Here is a 15,486-nt window from a genome sequence, read left to right on the forward strand (position 1 = left end):
CTATTTACAGAATTCTGCCAAGACCAGGAGCAGTGAAACATCCTTAATAGTCTCATCCAAAGCACAGAACCAGCTGTACAGCTCCACTTCAGCAGCAGGTACTGCCCTATCACATGTTGCACGGCCTGCATTGAACATTGACCAGAGAACAGTAGATGCCTTTTTCAGCCAGGAGCTGCCAATAGATCCCTTGCCCTCTGGACCATGGTGGTGAGCTATCACGATGCAGGTGCAGCCTTCTGGGGCTTCATCCAGAGCTTCCTGGACAGTGAGCAACCAGAAGGTGAATTAAAACCAAGTGCAGCAGCTGTTTCCACCTGTGGTGCCCGAGTCCCTTATCTGTTACGTTACCTGTGATGGAGCAATGACAGATGTGATGTTTCTGTGGCCTTGGAGGTGAGACACCGTGACCCCTGATGTCTGGTTCGGACCCCTGTGTGTACACCTTGGGTTGGGGACAGGGACTGCTTGCTGGTGTGTGTGTGCATTTGTATTTTCACTTGCCCCTGGGGTCAGGTCTCCAGCCTGGCCCTTCCTGACTGCCACAGGCAGGTCACAGGTGCTCAGTTTTAGAAATTGTCCCCAATAAATTGGTCTGGCTCGTTTGACAAGCCAGGCACTTTCACACTCAGCGATATGGAAAACTGCTCCCCATTTCAGTCCTGCTCATTAAATAATTACAACTTAAGCCTTCAAACAGTTCCATTATAAAATCGTGGATAATTTTGTATTCTAGTTTGTAGGCACTAAGTATGGTGTACTTAGTCCACACGCTTTTACACACCCCTCCTTTTTTTTTAAAATACTCTGAAGGTTACAAATTCTTCAATGTTACCTGATGTTCTGGGCTTTGTGGCGACAAAGATGGCAAATATTGCAATAAAATTATTTTAGAAATTGATAATGCTGAATTGCTTTTGGGATTGAGAGTGGGGTTGGTTGGTTGCCTCCTGTTGGCATGACCAGCCAACTTGCAAATCCCGGTTCCCCTCTGCAAAGCCAAGGCATCCTGGATCCAGTGCAGAGGTTGCCTCATGTAACCAACAGCAGGATTTGGGGCTGCTCTACCGGAGCTGGGGCAGCAGCAAGGCATGGCTTCTGACCACCACGGAGCTGGGTTCCTTTGTCTCCCACAGGTGTATGTATTTCTAGACACAGGAAATATACACGAGCCTAAACCTCATGTATATATATAGGGTTTAGACCTAACCCCATGCTGTGTGATGTTTGAGCTGCTTTTCCACCGAGTGACAAGTCTGGGGCAACTCCTTCCCCGCTCGCCAGGGGAAGTGTGGGTGAGGAGCCTACATGCAGGACCTGAGCTGGGCACCACGTTTCAGAGTGTGTTTCACAGCAGAGCCAGCCCCTCAGATGCTGAGCAAGAGCAGTGCCGTGTGTGTTGGAGTGGGAGCAGAGGAGATGATGCCCAGCCATAGGACAAGAGGAAATGGCCGGAGCTGGGGCAGCAGCAAGGCATGGCTTCTGACCACCACGGAGCTGGGTTCCTTTGTCTCCCACAGGTGTATGTATTTCTAGACACAGGAAATATACACGAGCCTAAACCTCATGTATATATATAGGGTTTAGACCTAACCCCATGCTGTGTGATGTTTGAGCTGCTTTTCCACCGAGTGACAAGTCTGGGGCAACTCCTTCCCCGCTCGCCAGGGGAAGTGTGGGTGAGGAGCCTACATGCAGGACCTGAGCTGGGCACCACGTTTCAGAGTGTGTTTCACAGCAGAGCCAGCCCCTCAGATGCTGAGCAAGAGCAGTGCCGTGTGTGTTGGAGTGGGAGCAGAGGAGATGATGCCCAGCCATAGGACAAGAGGAAATGGGCACAAACTGGAATAGACCAAGTCCCACCTCAACATGAGGAGGAACTTCTTTGCTGTGAGGGTGGCAGAGCCCTGGCAGAGGCTGCCCAGGGAGGTGATGGAGTCGCCTGCTCTGGAGACATTCAAACCCATCTGGGCATGTTCCTGTGCGACCTGCTGTGGGTGGACCTGCTTTGGCAGGGGGGGTTGGAGGAGATGATCTCTGGAAGTCCTTTCCAACCCCATGGGGTTCTCTGTGATTCTGTGAGTGCCGGGTGTGAGAGCGAGGTTGTGACACTGCCAGGAGCCAGCCCAAGGCTTGGCTTAGCACCAAGCAGCCTGAGCATTCAGCTCTTCTTTCACCACCCTGGTTCTCCGTAATTCTGAAGAAAACTCAGCCTGAGATATATCGGGAGGGATTTAGGATCAAGGAGAAGCCAGTCAAATTCAAACTCACGTTTGCCTGGCGCTTTATTTTAAAGCTGACACAAATTTACTCAAGAAATTTTATTGCAGCTCTTTGCTTCCCCCATACCTGCTTTGTGAACAAGGTACTTCTCTCATGCAAGGGATGAAGCTTTGCTGGGAAAACCCACCGATCTCCTAAGCGTGTGGGAATTTATTGACTGAGAAACGTTTGTCCTAGCTCGTATTTTCCACACGAGTGAGCTGACAAGCAGGTGTTAGCTTGAGCCCACCAGTTCAGACAGCAGGCAGGACTAGCCTTTGCTTGCTTTCACCTGCCAGAAGCTGCTCAGAGCAGATCAACTTCTGGGATTTTTTTTTTTTTTTTAGGTAGCATAATTATTCACAACCGATGTAGAAAACCTGAAGCTCCTTTTCCCTCCAAGGTGCTTTTCATTTTGCAGCAAAAAGATCCACCCTACCCAAGACTCGGCTCGTCACATCAGATGCAACCAGGAGGTAATGACAGGGGATCATCTCCCTGTACCGGGCACTGGTGAGGCCCCACCTCCAGGGCTGTGTCCAGTTTTGGGCCCCTCACCACAAGAAAAAAAGACATTGAGGGGCTGGAGCGGGTCCAGAGAAGGGCAGCGGAGCTGGTGAGGGGTCTGGAGAACAAGTCTCCTGAGGAGAGGCTGAGGGAGCTGGGGTTATTCAGCCTGGAGAAGAGGAGGCTGAGGGGAGACCTTATTGCTCTCTCCAACTCCCTGAAAGGAGGGTGTAGCCAGGGTGGGAACAAGGAACAGGCGATGGGACAAGAGGAAATGGCCTCAAGTTGCACCAGGGGAGGTTCAGATTGGAGATTAGGGAAAATGTTTACATGGAAAGTGTTCTTAAGCCTTGGAATGGGTTGCCCAGGGAAGTGGTTGAGGGGCCATCCCTGGAGGTGTATAAAAGATGGGTTGACGTAGTGCTTAGAGACATGGTTTAGTGATGGTTTTTATCAGAGTTAGGTTGATGGTTGGAGTAGATGATCTTAAAGGTCCCTTCCAGCCTGGACAATTCTATGATTCTATGAAATAGGGAGAAACAGGAAACAAGGAAAGGGAGAGAAGAGAGTGGGAGCAAGGTGGTGGGTTTCTGCCTGTTTTCCCAAGCCAGCTCTGTGTTTGACTTCACACATCTGGCTAATCAGATGTCGAGAAAAGGAGGGTGAGACCAGTTCTCCCTGGGCTGCCTTAGCACTTCCCTGTTGCTTTCACTTAATGGAAGGAAAGTTCCTCTTTTTCAGTGCTTTCTGTGTGTCGGTTGCTCCATGCTCTTCCATCTGGAATGACTTGCCCAAGTACCAGCACCACCCAGGTTATTTTATTAGCAGAGACTTCTCCTGCAGGGGTGAAGATGCCTGCCATTCAGGTGTCTGCAGCAACGAGCTTGAGCAAATGCCTGAAGCCACTGTCACCTCCTGGCTCCCTGCTCGCCCTTCAGCTCTTCTGGGAGGAAAACCCCTCCCCGTTTCAATGTCTGACGCAGTAGGTCACAGGAATGCTGTTATCCTGCAGGCACTTAGCAAAGCACCAATCGGCAATGTGTTTCTGGTTGCAAGTTGGAAATGAGGGGCTAATTACCTTTGGTAGGGATCAACGAAGGGAAGAGTATTGGCTGCTTCTGGTGACCTGGCAATCCCCTGGTGTGACACCCGCCAGCTGTCACCCTGTCACCCGCACACGGTGTTTTCAGCTGTGGTGCAGTCCACGAGGGTCCATTCTTGTGAGACAGCACCAACCTGAGCTCTCAGCCCCTGGAGATCTACTGTCTTTTCATTTTGACCACCCAGGAGTTAAAAAGTCAGGAACACAGTACTTTATAGATGGTTGGGTTTTATTTCATGGGATTTTTCTGTTTGTTTGTTTGTTTGTTTTAATTTAGCTACATTAAGGCCTTCAGCAGGCAGGGCACTGAGGCCATTTCATGCCCTGTGTCTGTTAATTTAGCCGCTCACATGTGGCAGCAGAGAAGGGGAGATGAATGTGAAAGCCAAGTTATATTTGCAATAGATCCAATATTAGACATTGTTATCAACCTTGAAAGACTTGAAACCACTGTATTGCACCCCGCTTGTTTATCACCCTAACTACAACAGATCTACTTTCTCTGCCACCTTGCTGTCAGTACTAGAGACATTTGGTGGTGTCACGCTGGTGACCCCATACCTTCCTATACACTGTTGGTTACTAAAGTGTGTGATAAACTATTATGGACAACTTGCACTTTTGAGTTATCCCTCAAAAAATCTGGTTCAATATTAGGGGGCTAGTTATACGTTCAAGTTGCACTTCTGAGGAGAAGGATCTGAGGGTCCTGGTGGACAGTAAACTCTCCATGAGCCAGCCATGTGCCCTTGTGGCCAAGAGGCCAGTGGGATCCTGGGCTGCGTAGGGAAGAGTGTGGCCAGGAGGTGGAGGGAGGTCATTCTCCCCCTCTGCTCTGCACTGGGGAGGCCACAACTGGAATCCTGCGTCCAGTGCTGGGCTCCCCAGTTCAAGAGAGACAGGGAACTGCTGGAGAGAGTCCAGCATAGGGCAACAGAGATGATGGAGGGATTGGAGCATCTCCCTGATGAGGAAAGGCTGAGAGAGCTGGGGCTCTTGAGCCTGGAGAAGAGAAGGCTGAGGGAAGACCTTATTAATGCTTCCTAACATCTAAAGGGTGGGCTGAAGGAGGATGGAGCTGGACTCTTCTCAGTGGTTCCCAGTGACAGGACGAGGGGCAACGGGCACAAGCTGGACCATGGGAAGTTCCACTCCAATGGGAGGAAGAACTTCTTTGGGGTGAGGGTGGCAGAGCCCTGGGACAGGCTGCCCAGGGAGGGTGTGGAGTCCCCTTCTCTGGAGATCTTCAAGCCCCTCCTGGATGCTCCTGAGTGATGTGCTCTGGGCAGCCCTGCTTTGGCAGGGGAGTTGGACTGGATGGGCTCTAGAGGTCCCTTCCAACTCTGACAATTCTGTGATTCTGTGATTCCATGATCTGTGCTCAGGTAGACTCATGTAAGAAAGTCTTGACAAATCATCTCTGCTGCATTAACCCTATTTCCACTGGCTCTTAAAGATGTTGCACCAAGAGACAGGTGAGGTTTTGGCATGAGAAGACATAAAGCAAAGCTTAGCCCCAATTTAGTCGGATGAGTCAGGTGTGAATGGGTTCGCACAGCACTTGTTCTGGGTAGCTATGATATGGGTAGGAGAAAAAAAAGAAAAACAGGCTTGGAATAAATTAGAGGAATATGCTATGGTGTGCGTAACACCATGCTTACTTACCAGCTGGAGGGGGCAGCTTTAGCAAGGGTGTGTAGCGACAGGGTGAGGGGTAATGGCGTCGGACCGAAAGAGGGGAGAGTTAGGTTAGACACCAGGGAGAAATTTTTCCCTCTGAGGCACTGGAAGAGGTTGCCCAGGGAAGCTGTGGCTGCCCCATCCCTGGAGGGGTTCAAGGCCAGGCTGGATGGGGCTTGGAGCAACCTGCTCTGGTGGGAGGTGTCCCTGCCCAGGGCAGGGGGATGGAACTGGATGATCTTGAAGGTCCCTTCCAACCTGAACCATTCTGTGATTCTATGAAACAGCATAAACAAGTAGGTAGCCAACTTTTTGGCTTGGGCATAGTCTGGAGTGAAAGAAATGCTTTGTCCTAGTGCCCTTGCACCAAACACAACTGCAGAAAACACTCTGTAAAGATAAAGAGGGGAAAAATATACTGACATTGATTTGGCAAAGGCAATAAAATCTTTTATGGGCAGATTAGGGGCTTCAGATAAATACTTATTAATAAAGGTGAGGTAGGATAAGAGCCGTCTATTGCAAACCCTCTGACTTTTTTTCTTACTGAGAAAATCCATACTTTGTCTCTGATTTTTTTTCTTACTGAGAAAATCCATACTTTGTTTGTCGGGAGGAGAGTAGCACTCTGTGCTTCCCTTCCCCGCCCCCTTGTCTGGGTTTATTAGAAACTGATTTCTGTTTCTCTTCTTAATGCATGAGATGTGGTAGGATGCATTGTGCCTTGCACCTCAGTTTCTTCATCTGTAAAATCGAAGGTATTAGCTGTGGAGCAGGCTGAGGATTGTGGAGAAATGTGCCATTCCACATTCCCTCTGAATGTCCCAGTCTTCCAGGAGCGATCGGGTCATTGAGTTCAGGTGAAAAAAGGTAAAAACAAATAGGAGACGAGAAAGAGCCGTGAACTCTGGGATGAGCAAAGGGCAGTAGGAGAGGATGTATACGAGGAGAAGGGATTCACTCGAACGTGTAGGGACAGGGGGGGTGATGCTGGTGTTTGAGACGGGGTTGGTGTAATGGGGATGAGAAGCTGCTGTAGCCTCAGCAGCATTTTTTGGCTGACAAGTGCTGAGAGCAGGCATGGGACGTGCACGGGAGAGAAGGTGTCAATGGACACATACAGACAGGGATTTCAGCTGCAGGGAGACAGGAGCTGATTAGATGCTGGAGATACGGAGGGAGGAAAGAGAAGGTTGGGAAGGTGCCAGCTGGTGGGAACAATGGACACAGCTCACTGCAAACACTCGGAGAAGCTTTTTCAGCTCAGGCTGGGCACTTCCCAGAGGGGGTGTTTGCTGAACCTTTCTCTTGCTCTCCACCTCTCTTGTTCCAGGGTTTATAATTTCCTCACCTCAGTTTCACTGGTTACTTGCTCCACTTACCTTTTAATCCTGTCCACCTACACTCCCCACAGCTAAGCCATGTGATTCTGTTGTTGCTACAGAAACCTTGTTGGCCATGAAAACAAGGCATGGCTTGGCTTTGCCCGTTTTCATGTTGCCTCCCTTTTACCCTGGGGAACCTGATTATGAGGGAAATTGTATGCAGGTAGCTAGATGCAGTCTGAAAGCATCACTCATTTTGGATCTGTAATAGTGTAAGGAAGGAGGGTGAACGTAAGGGTAAAGAATGGAAGACAGAAGTATTTATTGATTTTTTTTGTTCTGTATGCTATAATTTATTATTGTGTGCAGGTCTGGAGCCCTCAATATAAGAAGGACATGGACCTGATGGAGAGGGTCCAGAGGAGGCCCACGAGGATGATCAGGAGCTTGGAGCACCTCTGCTACGAGGACAGGCTGAGGGAGCTGGGGTTGTTCAGCCTGGAGAAGAGGAGGCTCCGGGGAGACCTAATAGCGGCCTTCCAGTACCTGAAGGGAGCCTACAGGAAGGCTGGGGAGAGCCTGTTTAGAAAGGCCTGCAGTGACAGGACGAGGGGCAATGGCTTCAAGCTGGAGGGGAACAGATTTAGACTGGAGATGAGGAGAGGGTTCTTCACTGTGAGGGTGGTGGAGCACTGGAACAGGTTGCCCAGGGAGGTGGTTGAGGCCCCATCCCTGGAGATATTCAAGGAGAGGCTCGACGAGGCCCTGGGCAACCTGGTCTAGTTGGGGGTGTCCCTGCTGACTGCGGGGGGTTGGACTAGATGGCCTTTGGAGGTCCCTTCCGGCCTGGGCAATTCTATGATTCTATGATTCTATGATTCTATGATTTCATAATATCTATAGAAAAATCAAACATACTCTCCTTACAAAAACATGCCCATTTCTCAACAGATAGGCACCAAACCTTCAATACCCAACATAAGTACATAATAGCTTGTGTAAAGGCAAAAGCAAATCCAAGGATATGTGCCTTCTTTACAGAATTTCTGTAATGGAAAAAACATATAATCACAATCATATTGTACATTCACTTGTAGAAATCAAGAATGTGAAACATATCCTACAATTCAAAGGAATCCACAAGTCCTTAGTATTTTAAAGTAAAATCATAGAATCATAGAATCATAGAACGGTTTGGGTGGGAAGGGACCTTAAAGATCATCCAGTTCCAACCCCCCTGCCCTGGGCAGGGACACCTCCCACTAGAGCAGGTTGCTTAAAGCTCCATCCAGCCTGGGATATAATAATCTCCAGCTCTTTGTAAGATTCTGACCTAAGACATCATCATTCTTATATGCTTCAGCTTCCTCTCTCTTTGTCTGCAAAATCTCAAACTATTGTGATGGAAGAAGAGATTGCTCCAGCTCTAAATATTTTGAGCACATACAATTGGCATTGTCTTTACGTCATACATTCAGTTATTTCAAAAAATTATAACACAGCTGCAATTCAGAGTTTCAACTGACACATCAGGAAAATCATCGAGAACTTTAAAATGTCTACAAAGGAGAAATTACTTGTTCAATAGAACAAATGTTTGTGCTTTGTCTTGCATTGAACCAAAGCAAGTGATAATTCATGAGGTTTCACATGGCCCACAGTAGTACTTGGATAGAGTAATAGAAGGAAAAAATAAAGGAGCTCTTGTGCAGGTCTACCCTTCTAGTCCATTCCTGAGGAAAATCCCATTGATTTTGATAGGAATCTTACCTAAACCTACAGGTAAAGACTGACTTTTGATCTGTTAAACAATAGATTCCCTCAGAAGAAAGAGCTTATGACTATTAAGAATTAATAAAGGCTTTCATTTGCAGAATTACAACAGCCAATAACAATATCATGGACACTTAGGAAAAAAATAAAAAGGTCCTTTAGAACATTACCTTTGGAACATTACTAAAATTTCAATAACACCAGCTTGAAGGGAAAGATTATCTGCATTTTTTATATCAAAGCTGAGTTTGGAATGAAAGATTTTATAACACACTGACAGAGACAAATTTTGATTCAGATTATTGGTGTTAATTTGTGCTCATTTTAAAAAGGAATATTTCAATATCTTTTGAGGGGGGGAAGCATTTTTAACCTGTGTGATGCTTGCAAACATTGTCCATATATAAGCTCAAATTTTCTTTCCTGAATCAAAGTAACAACAATTCGAATGTTTCCTACGGCTTCAGAAGCAACCTGTATTGGAGAACAGATATTCATCAGCAGAAAAATAAGATTATATGGAATTTTTTTAACATAATCCCATAAATAGAATAACTGCAATAGAAGTAGATATACAATACTGTTAAAAGAGTGATTGCAGCTTTTGTAGGTATGCTGCTGTTAAATATATCCAATTAGCATGGATTATAGCAGTGAAGTTGAGGCAGCACACAGTTCAGCACAGGTCAGTAACAGGAGTTTATTTTCCAGTGGGCTTGTGAAACCCATCACAAGGATGATGCCATGGGGCTGTCATCACTGCAGGACCCCAGGCAGGATAAACCCAAGGAGCCTGCATCACCTGCAAATGCCTTTGGAACTGCAGGGTAAACATATGTCCACATTTTCAAAAGCAACTCATGATTTTGAGCTCACCCTTACAGAAATTATCTTTCCCAGGGTGCAGTCTCAGCATTTCTGGAAAATCAGGAATTTTTCAAGGAGAAACTCAAAGCCACTGGCCATTCTTAAAAATGTAGAGACAGGCCTTTCTGGCCCATATGGCAGCTTGGCATCTAATTCCTGTCAATTTTATGTCTTTGAAAATCTACCTTTTTTGCCACAGAATTAAAAATAGTGGGGAGAAGTTTTTCGAGAAGTTTTTAAAAAATTTTAATGATGCTAGGCACTCAATCTTGATTGAAAACTAGTTAAAGTCTCATGCCTTAATTTTCTTAATGCCCACCAAATATTTAGGGGATTTACTTGTAGTTAGTTAATATAATCTTCAAATCTTCTAATAACAACAATTCATTTAGTCTTGGCCAAGATTGGAACAAACCAAAACTCAAAATGTAAGGCATCTTGGAAAGCAATTTTGTACAGCATTTTCATGTAGCACTATACTCACTCTAGCTCATAATTTTGTCCCAATTTACTCATTTATGGGAAAAGATAATTAGAAATTATCCACTGTATAGAAAGTCACCTAGGACCTGGGACTGAAGCTCAATTCTTTTTCACATACTGCCACCCATGTGAGATTTGTGCACTGTGGGATTCCACTACCTCACAGAAGCCCCCCATAGTGTCTGTACCACTGAAAATCACAGAATGATACGGGGTTGGAAGGGACCTCTGGAGATCATCTAGTCCAACCCCCTGCCAGAGCAGGGCCACCCAGAGCAGGTTGCACAGGAACGTGTCCAGGTGGGTTTGAATGTCTCCAGAGAAGGAGACTCCACCACCTCCCTGGGCAGCCTCTGCCAGGGCTCTGCCACCCTCGTGTGCTTGTAGATTGTACCAGGAGCCAACTGACTCCATTAGATACGAGTATGTCTAGTTCTGCTGCTTGTAAGAAAGGCATGAAATACATTTCCTCTCTCTTTTTACTATGTTGTTTCTGCACTACCTTTCACCAGGAGTAGTTTCTTTTTCTCTTTGGTATGTGAAGAAGGTGTTTCTCCATAGGCATTTTACCAGGAATAGCCCCTCTTTAAAAAAAGAGAAGTGTAGATTTTTATCTAGATCTAAAACAAGATGCTTGGGACTTGTTTTTCTCCCAGTTTGCTTGAGATGTTGGCAGTGAAACGTTTTGCTAAATTGCTATGGAAATACATATGTTTTAAATTTTGCCAAAAACTCGGGATCTGCAAAAAACTGTTTTGATTAATATAGTCTGCCAAAAGCAGATATTCAGGTTATCACCCAACAACCTTGTAACCATTCTTACAAATAGTCTCCAAGGAAGCTGGCATGAGATAATGATAATCAGCTGTAAACAATGTGACTATGAGATAACTTTAAAGTATTTCAGTGCAGAAGAATGCACTCAACAAGGTTACTTGTTTGGCAAAACTTTATAAATAATCAGTGACAGCATTTTGAATTTTTTCTTGATTACCCTGTCATGTAAAGATGAAGAGGTTTCTTTTTTATTTTTTTTCCCAGTGCATATATTCTCCTAAAAAGAAACCTCTTTTAGCATTTTTCTTTAGTGTGTAACAAAACACCTCCAGGCTTGTGAAAAGTCTGCCTATACTGTAACGGTACTTGGAAGAAAATGTGAATTTCAGCCCTCAAGTCAGCAAGAAAAAGGCAAAGCCTAGCAGCTCTGAACACGAGAGCAAACCTCCAAAAACTCAACTGTACCCATGTGCTTAGCAGACCTCTCCTTCTGCATCATTACTTCTGCATAGTAAGTAAACACTTAGACAATCTAAACACAAGACCACAACAGATGAAATAACATGAGGGATAAGATACTGAAATATTTAAATTATGTGGAAAAACTAACAGAACTACGTGTAAACATCATCTGGCTTCCCTACAAAGACCATCATCATATTTTCTTTACATCTATATTAATGATAAGAATAGATTTACAGGCAGGTAAAGTGAAATTTTGCTCTGCACAGTCAATTTAAATACGCTTTGAGGCTGAGAAGCTTCTCACTAAGAACTATATTGAATTTGTTCTTCTGAAAAGCAACTGGATGGTCAATTGTTTTGGATCGGTTCTTTGTTTTTCTAGTAGCCAACCTGGGGGCTCACAGAGGTTTCCCAGTTTACCTTCTGGTCCCTGCGTTACCCTCTTGTGCCTTTTCCTGTCCCTGGCACACTGCGAGCGTCAGCTGGGGCTGATAACTGTCCCGTGCAATCATGGTATGAGCTGGAAAGAGGCACAGAAAATAGATACCAATTTTAACCAGATCACACAATGATTGCACTGGATACTTATTTCAAGAGTGTTGTGAGACCTTGTTTGTTAAATTCAAGTTGCATTGTAGGACTCAGCTGCAAAATGTTGCAGAATTCACCAAAGATTGGTTAATTCCTTTGAATTCCCTTGACCCTTTGTCACACTTATATAGGGAAAAAAGTATTATTAGATAATACTTGTTTATGTGTGCCAGGGAACACATTCTGTGGATGCCTTGTGATTTGACCTTACAAGGAACCGTGGCTATGTACATTTATGCCAAAATTCCTGGCAGGCGAAACCAAGAGGAGTTTCCTTTCTTTTTATTTTAGTGTGAAAAGGACTAGGAGTAAACAACCCAAATAGTTTTCTACATCAGTCTGGAGGAATAGAAATGCCTCTGACAAACTTCCCTCATGTAGATTATGGAAAGAGCGAGTACGATTTGCTGTGCCCAGACTCCTCTGCTCGACTGACTGGGGTGTGATGGGGGGGAAGGAAAGGGCAGAAGAGAAGATCCCACAGGTGCTGCATGGCTTGGAGTGTGTCAAAACCCAGTCCCCACAGGGTTCACTCTGTCCTGAGACAGCACGTCTTGGGAGGTGGGGAAACAGTTCTCCAAGTTGTGAAATGAAGGAACACCCTCCCTCCTTGCTCCCACACTCCCGTTTTCCTTTGACACAGATTCCCAGGCTCCTGCTTCCCTTCCCGGCTGAGAGGGGAAGGAATGAGGATCAGAGCAGAGGATTGCAGGGAACAGTCAGCCACGCTGTCACCCTGATGTTTTCATGCATCATGAGTGTGACCAGCAGGTGGAGGGAGGTCATCCTGCCCCTCTGCTCTGCTCTGCCCTGGGGAGGCCCCATCTGGAGCACTGGGACCAGTTCTGGGCTCCCCAGTTCCAGAAGGACAGGGAAGTGCTGGAGAGGGGACAGCAGAGGGCTACAGAGATGATGAGGGGCCTGGAGCATCTCTCTTATGGGGAGAGGCTGAGGGACTTGGGGCTTTTTAGTCTGGAGAAGAGAAGACTGAGGGGGGATCTGATCAATGCCTATAAATACTTCAAGGGAGGGTGTCAAGAGGATGGGGCTGGTCTTTTTTCAGTGGTGCCCAGGGACAGGACAAGAGGAAATGGGCACAAACTTGAACATAAGAAGTTCCATCTAAACATGAGGAGGAACTTCTTCACTTTGAGGGTGGCAGAGCCCTGGCAGAGGCTGCCCAGGGAGGTGGTGGAGTCTCCTTCTCTGGAGACATTCAAACCCACCTGGACACGTTCCTGTGGGACCTGCTCTGGGTGGACCTGCTTTGGCAGGGGGTTGGACTAGGTGATGTCCAGAGGTCCCTTCCAACCCCGTATCATACTGTGTTTCTGTGATCTTTATTACTGCTGGTTTCTATACTTTCTATACTATGCTAAGCCCACAGACAACTGCAAGGTGAGAGAAAGAGATGGTACATGACAGGTAGAAGAGAGGGACCCTGAAAGGAAACAAAGAAAAAAATGGATAGAATAGAAAGAAATGAAGAAAGGGTAACAAAGCAGAGTACTGGGAAAGGATAGGGAACACAAATGCAGACCTGGAGCAAGTGTAAGTGACCCAGACTTTTAAAATGCTCTGACTGCTACAAACTATTTGAGTATATAAATTAATATATCAGCTTTTTAATTTTCAGCTTCATATTTACTATATCACCATTTTTCCCAGAACAATACAAGGCAGACTTTGACTTCGAGGAGCATATTATTGATGCATCCCCAATGTCCCTATCTGTTAAGCAACACTGTGCAGTACAACGTAAAAACAGAGAAAAAGGTCACTGAACTCACCTTTCCTGCAATTTCCACTTCCTTTTTATCTTTATTTGCATGTCCAGCCAGAATCTTCATTTGAATCATTCCTGTTACAGCAATAGTTGGCACAACAGTTAAAAGCAGAAGAGACAGCTGCCAGCCACAGACTGCTGTTTGTTTTTCTGTTTGAACAAAAACTACAGTTTTTTTGTTAAAACTGGAGTTTTAATGCTGATTTTAGGATCATCAAACCAGCTGATCTCCTGTAACATGAAATAGAGTTACTTCTGTCTGCACATCACCCAGTTAGGCTACATAAGAGAACTTAATCACTTTGGATTACAGTGGGATGACGCACATTATATGGGGTTCTTTCCATGTAACTGTAAATACAATAGACCTAAAAGTTTAATAAAGATACAGGAACACAAACCTCAAACCTAAGGTGTGTGAGCAATCTGTATATCCTTTTGTGCAAAAGCACAAACACCACCACACCAATTCATAGCCAATGTAGCTTTACAATAAATTTTTCACTTGTGAATTTAAAGTGGTTTTGATGATCAGATGCTCACTAAATAACAATACTAAGGAATTTACCATTTGTACTTGAGTGTCAAGTACTTGAGTGTTTAACATGAATCTCCAAAGACTACTAACTAAACAGTATACTTTCTCCTGCTATAAAGCTAAAAATACATCTTCATTCTCTGTCAGTTACAAGTACTGTGAAAACTGTAAGCCTGCTGTGAAGTGGTGTGGAAGTCTGAGTGTTGCTGCAAAATTTCTGAGAAGACACATGTAAAATGCTACGCAGTGCTGGGGATTGCTCAAGACTCCCTCTTCCTCATCTGAAAGACTATTATCAGGGAAAGCAATCTTGTCAGTCATATACTTTTGTATCTCATTAGCAATTCAGATTAAATGGTCAGAGGGATCAGTGATTGGGAAGCACTTATTTGAAAAAAAAAAAAGAAAAAGTCTGAATTCAATGCAAAACATTTGTATAATTTAAACCCAGGAAGTAAAAATAAAATGTTCACTCTATCTGTCCTCCACATTTGCCAAATATCAAACCTGAAAGATCATTATCATGAAACAATCTAAGTGTTTCTATTACTTTATAAATACATAATTATTAGCAACAGTATGGTATTTTTGTGTAATAGCTGTTCATAAGGTTACTGTAAGAGCTTTTGTATTTCCTGCCATTAGTGTATAAATGCATAACCTTTAAACATCAACAAACATGCCACAGTATGATTTCTTGGGGTTTTATTGAGGGTGAGGAATTATTTTTAAGGGCAGTAAAGTATTATATTCTTAAATACAGTAATAAAAAAAAAAATAAATGTAATGCAAACAGTTTCAATCTGGCTGTAGGCTGGTGTGGGCAGATGGCTGCTCTGGTGTTAGTGAGACACAGAATGCACCACGTGTATGTGGGCTGCAGCTGGTCAGACAGCCAGGTCCCATGCATGGAGTTAGCTGACCCTGAGGGCAGATCTGAATTTCACCTTCAGTATCTGTCCCGGTTTGAGGTAAAACCGGATCAATTTTGTGTTCTGTAACTTTGCATTTTAGTTAGGCCTTTTCTAACTCTCTGAAATTAACGGCATATTGTGGAGAAAACTGTTCCTTCTCAGAGTGATAAGACCAATGTTTGTGCTACATGCCAGGGAATGGTGTGCAGACAGGTCCTTGCTTATACTTCTTGCTATAACAACCAAGGTCAGGCAAATTTGTTATTTACCCCATTGGAGGGTCGGAAGTGGAAAAGCGTAGAGGGGTCACACCTGTAGAGAGGAACGGACAGGACAGGTGACCCAAAACTGACCAACAGGGTATTCCATCCCATCCGCATCATACTCAGTATAAAAGCTGAGGGATCAAAGGGTCA

General features: G+C 45.0%; 1 protein-coding gene across 1 annotated transcript in view; it reads right to left on the reverse strand.

Annotated features, from left to right (window-relative positions):
• LOC106894331 (phosphatidylcholine translocator ABCB4-like) overlaps positions 1-15,486 on the reverse strand; it is a 21,034-nt gene continuing 5,548 nt past the window's right edge. Inside the window, 8 exon segments of the mRNA XM_014952946.1 lie at positions 1-261; positions 352-433; positions 5,816-5,941; positions 7,244-7,247; positions 7,791-7,861; positions 7,863-7,922; positions 9,023-9,123; positions 13,623-13,768. Of these exon segments, the coding sequence (XP_014808432.1) occupies positions 1-261; positions 352-433; positions 5,816-5,941; positions 7,244-7,247; positions 7,791-7,861; positions 7,863-7,922; positions 9,023-9,123; positions 13,623-13,768 (851 nt within the window).

Source organism: Calidris pugnax, unplaced genomic scaffold (assembly GCF_001431845.1).
Source record: "Calidris pugnax isolate Ruff unplaced genomic scaffold, ASM143184v1 scaffold181, whole genome shotgun sequence".
Classification (NCBI taxonomy): Eukaryota; Metazoa; Chordata; class Aves; order Charadriiformes; family Scolopacidae; genus Calidris; species Calidris pugnax.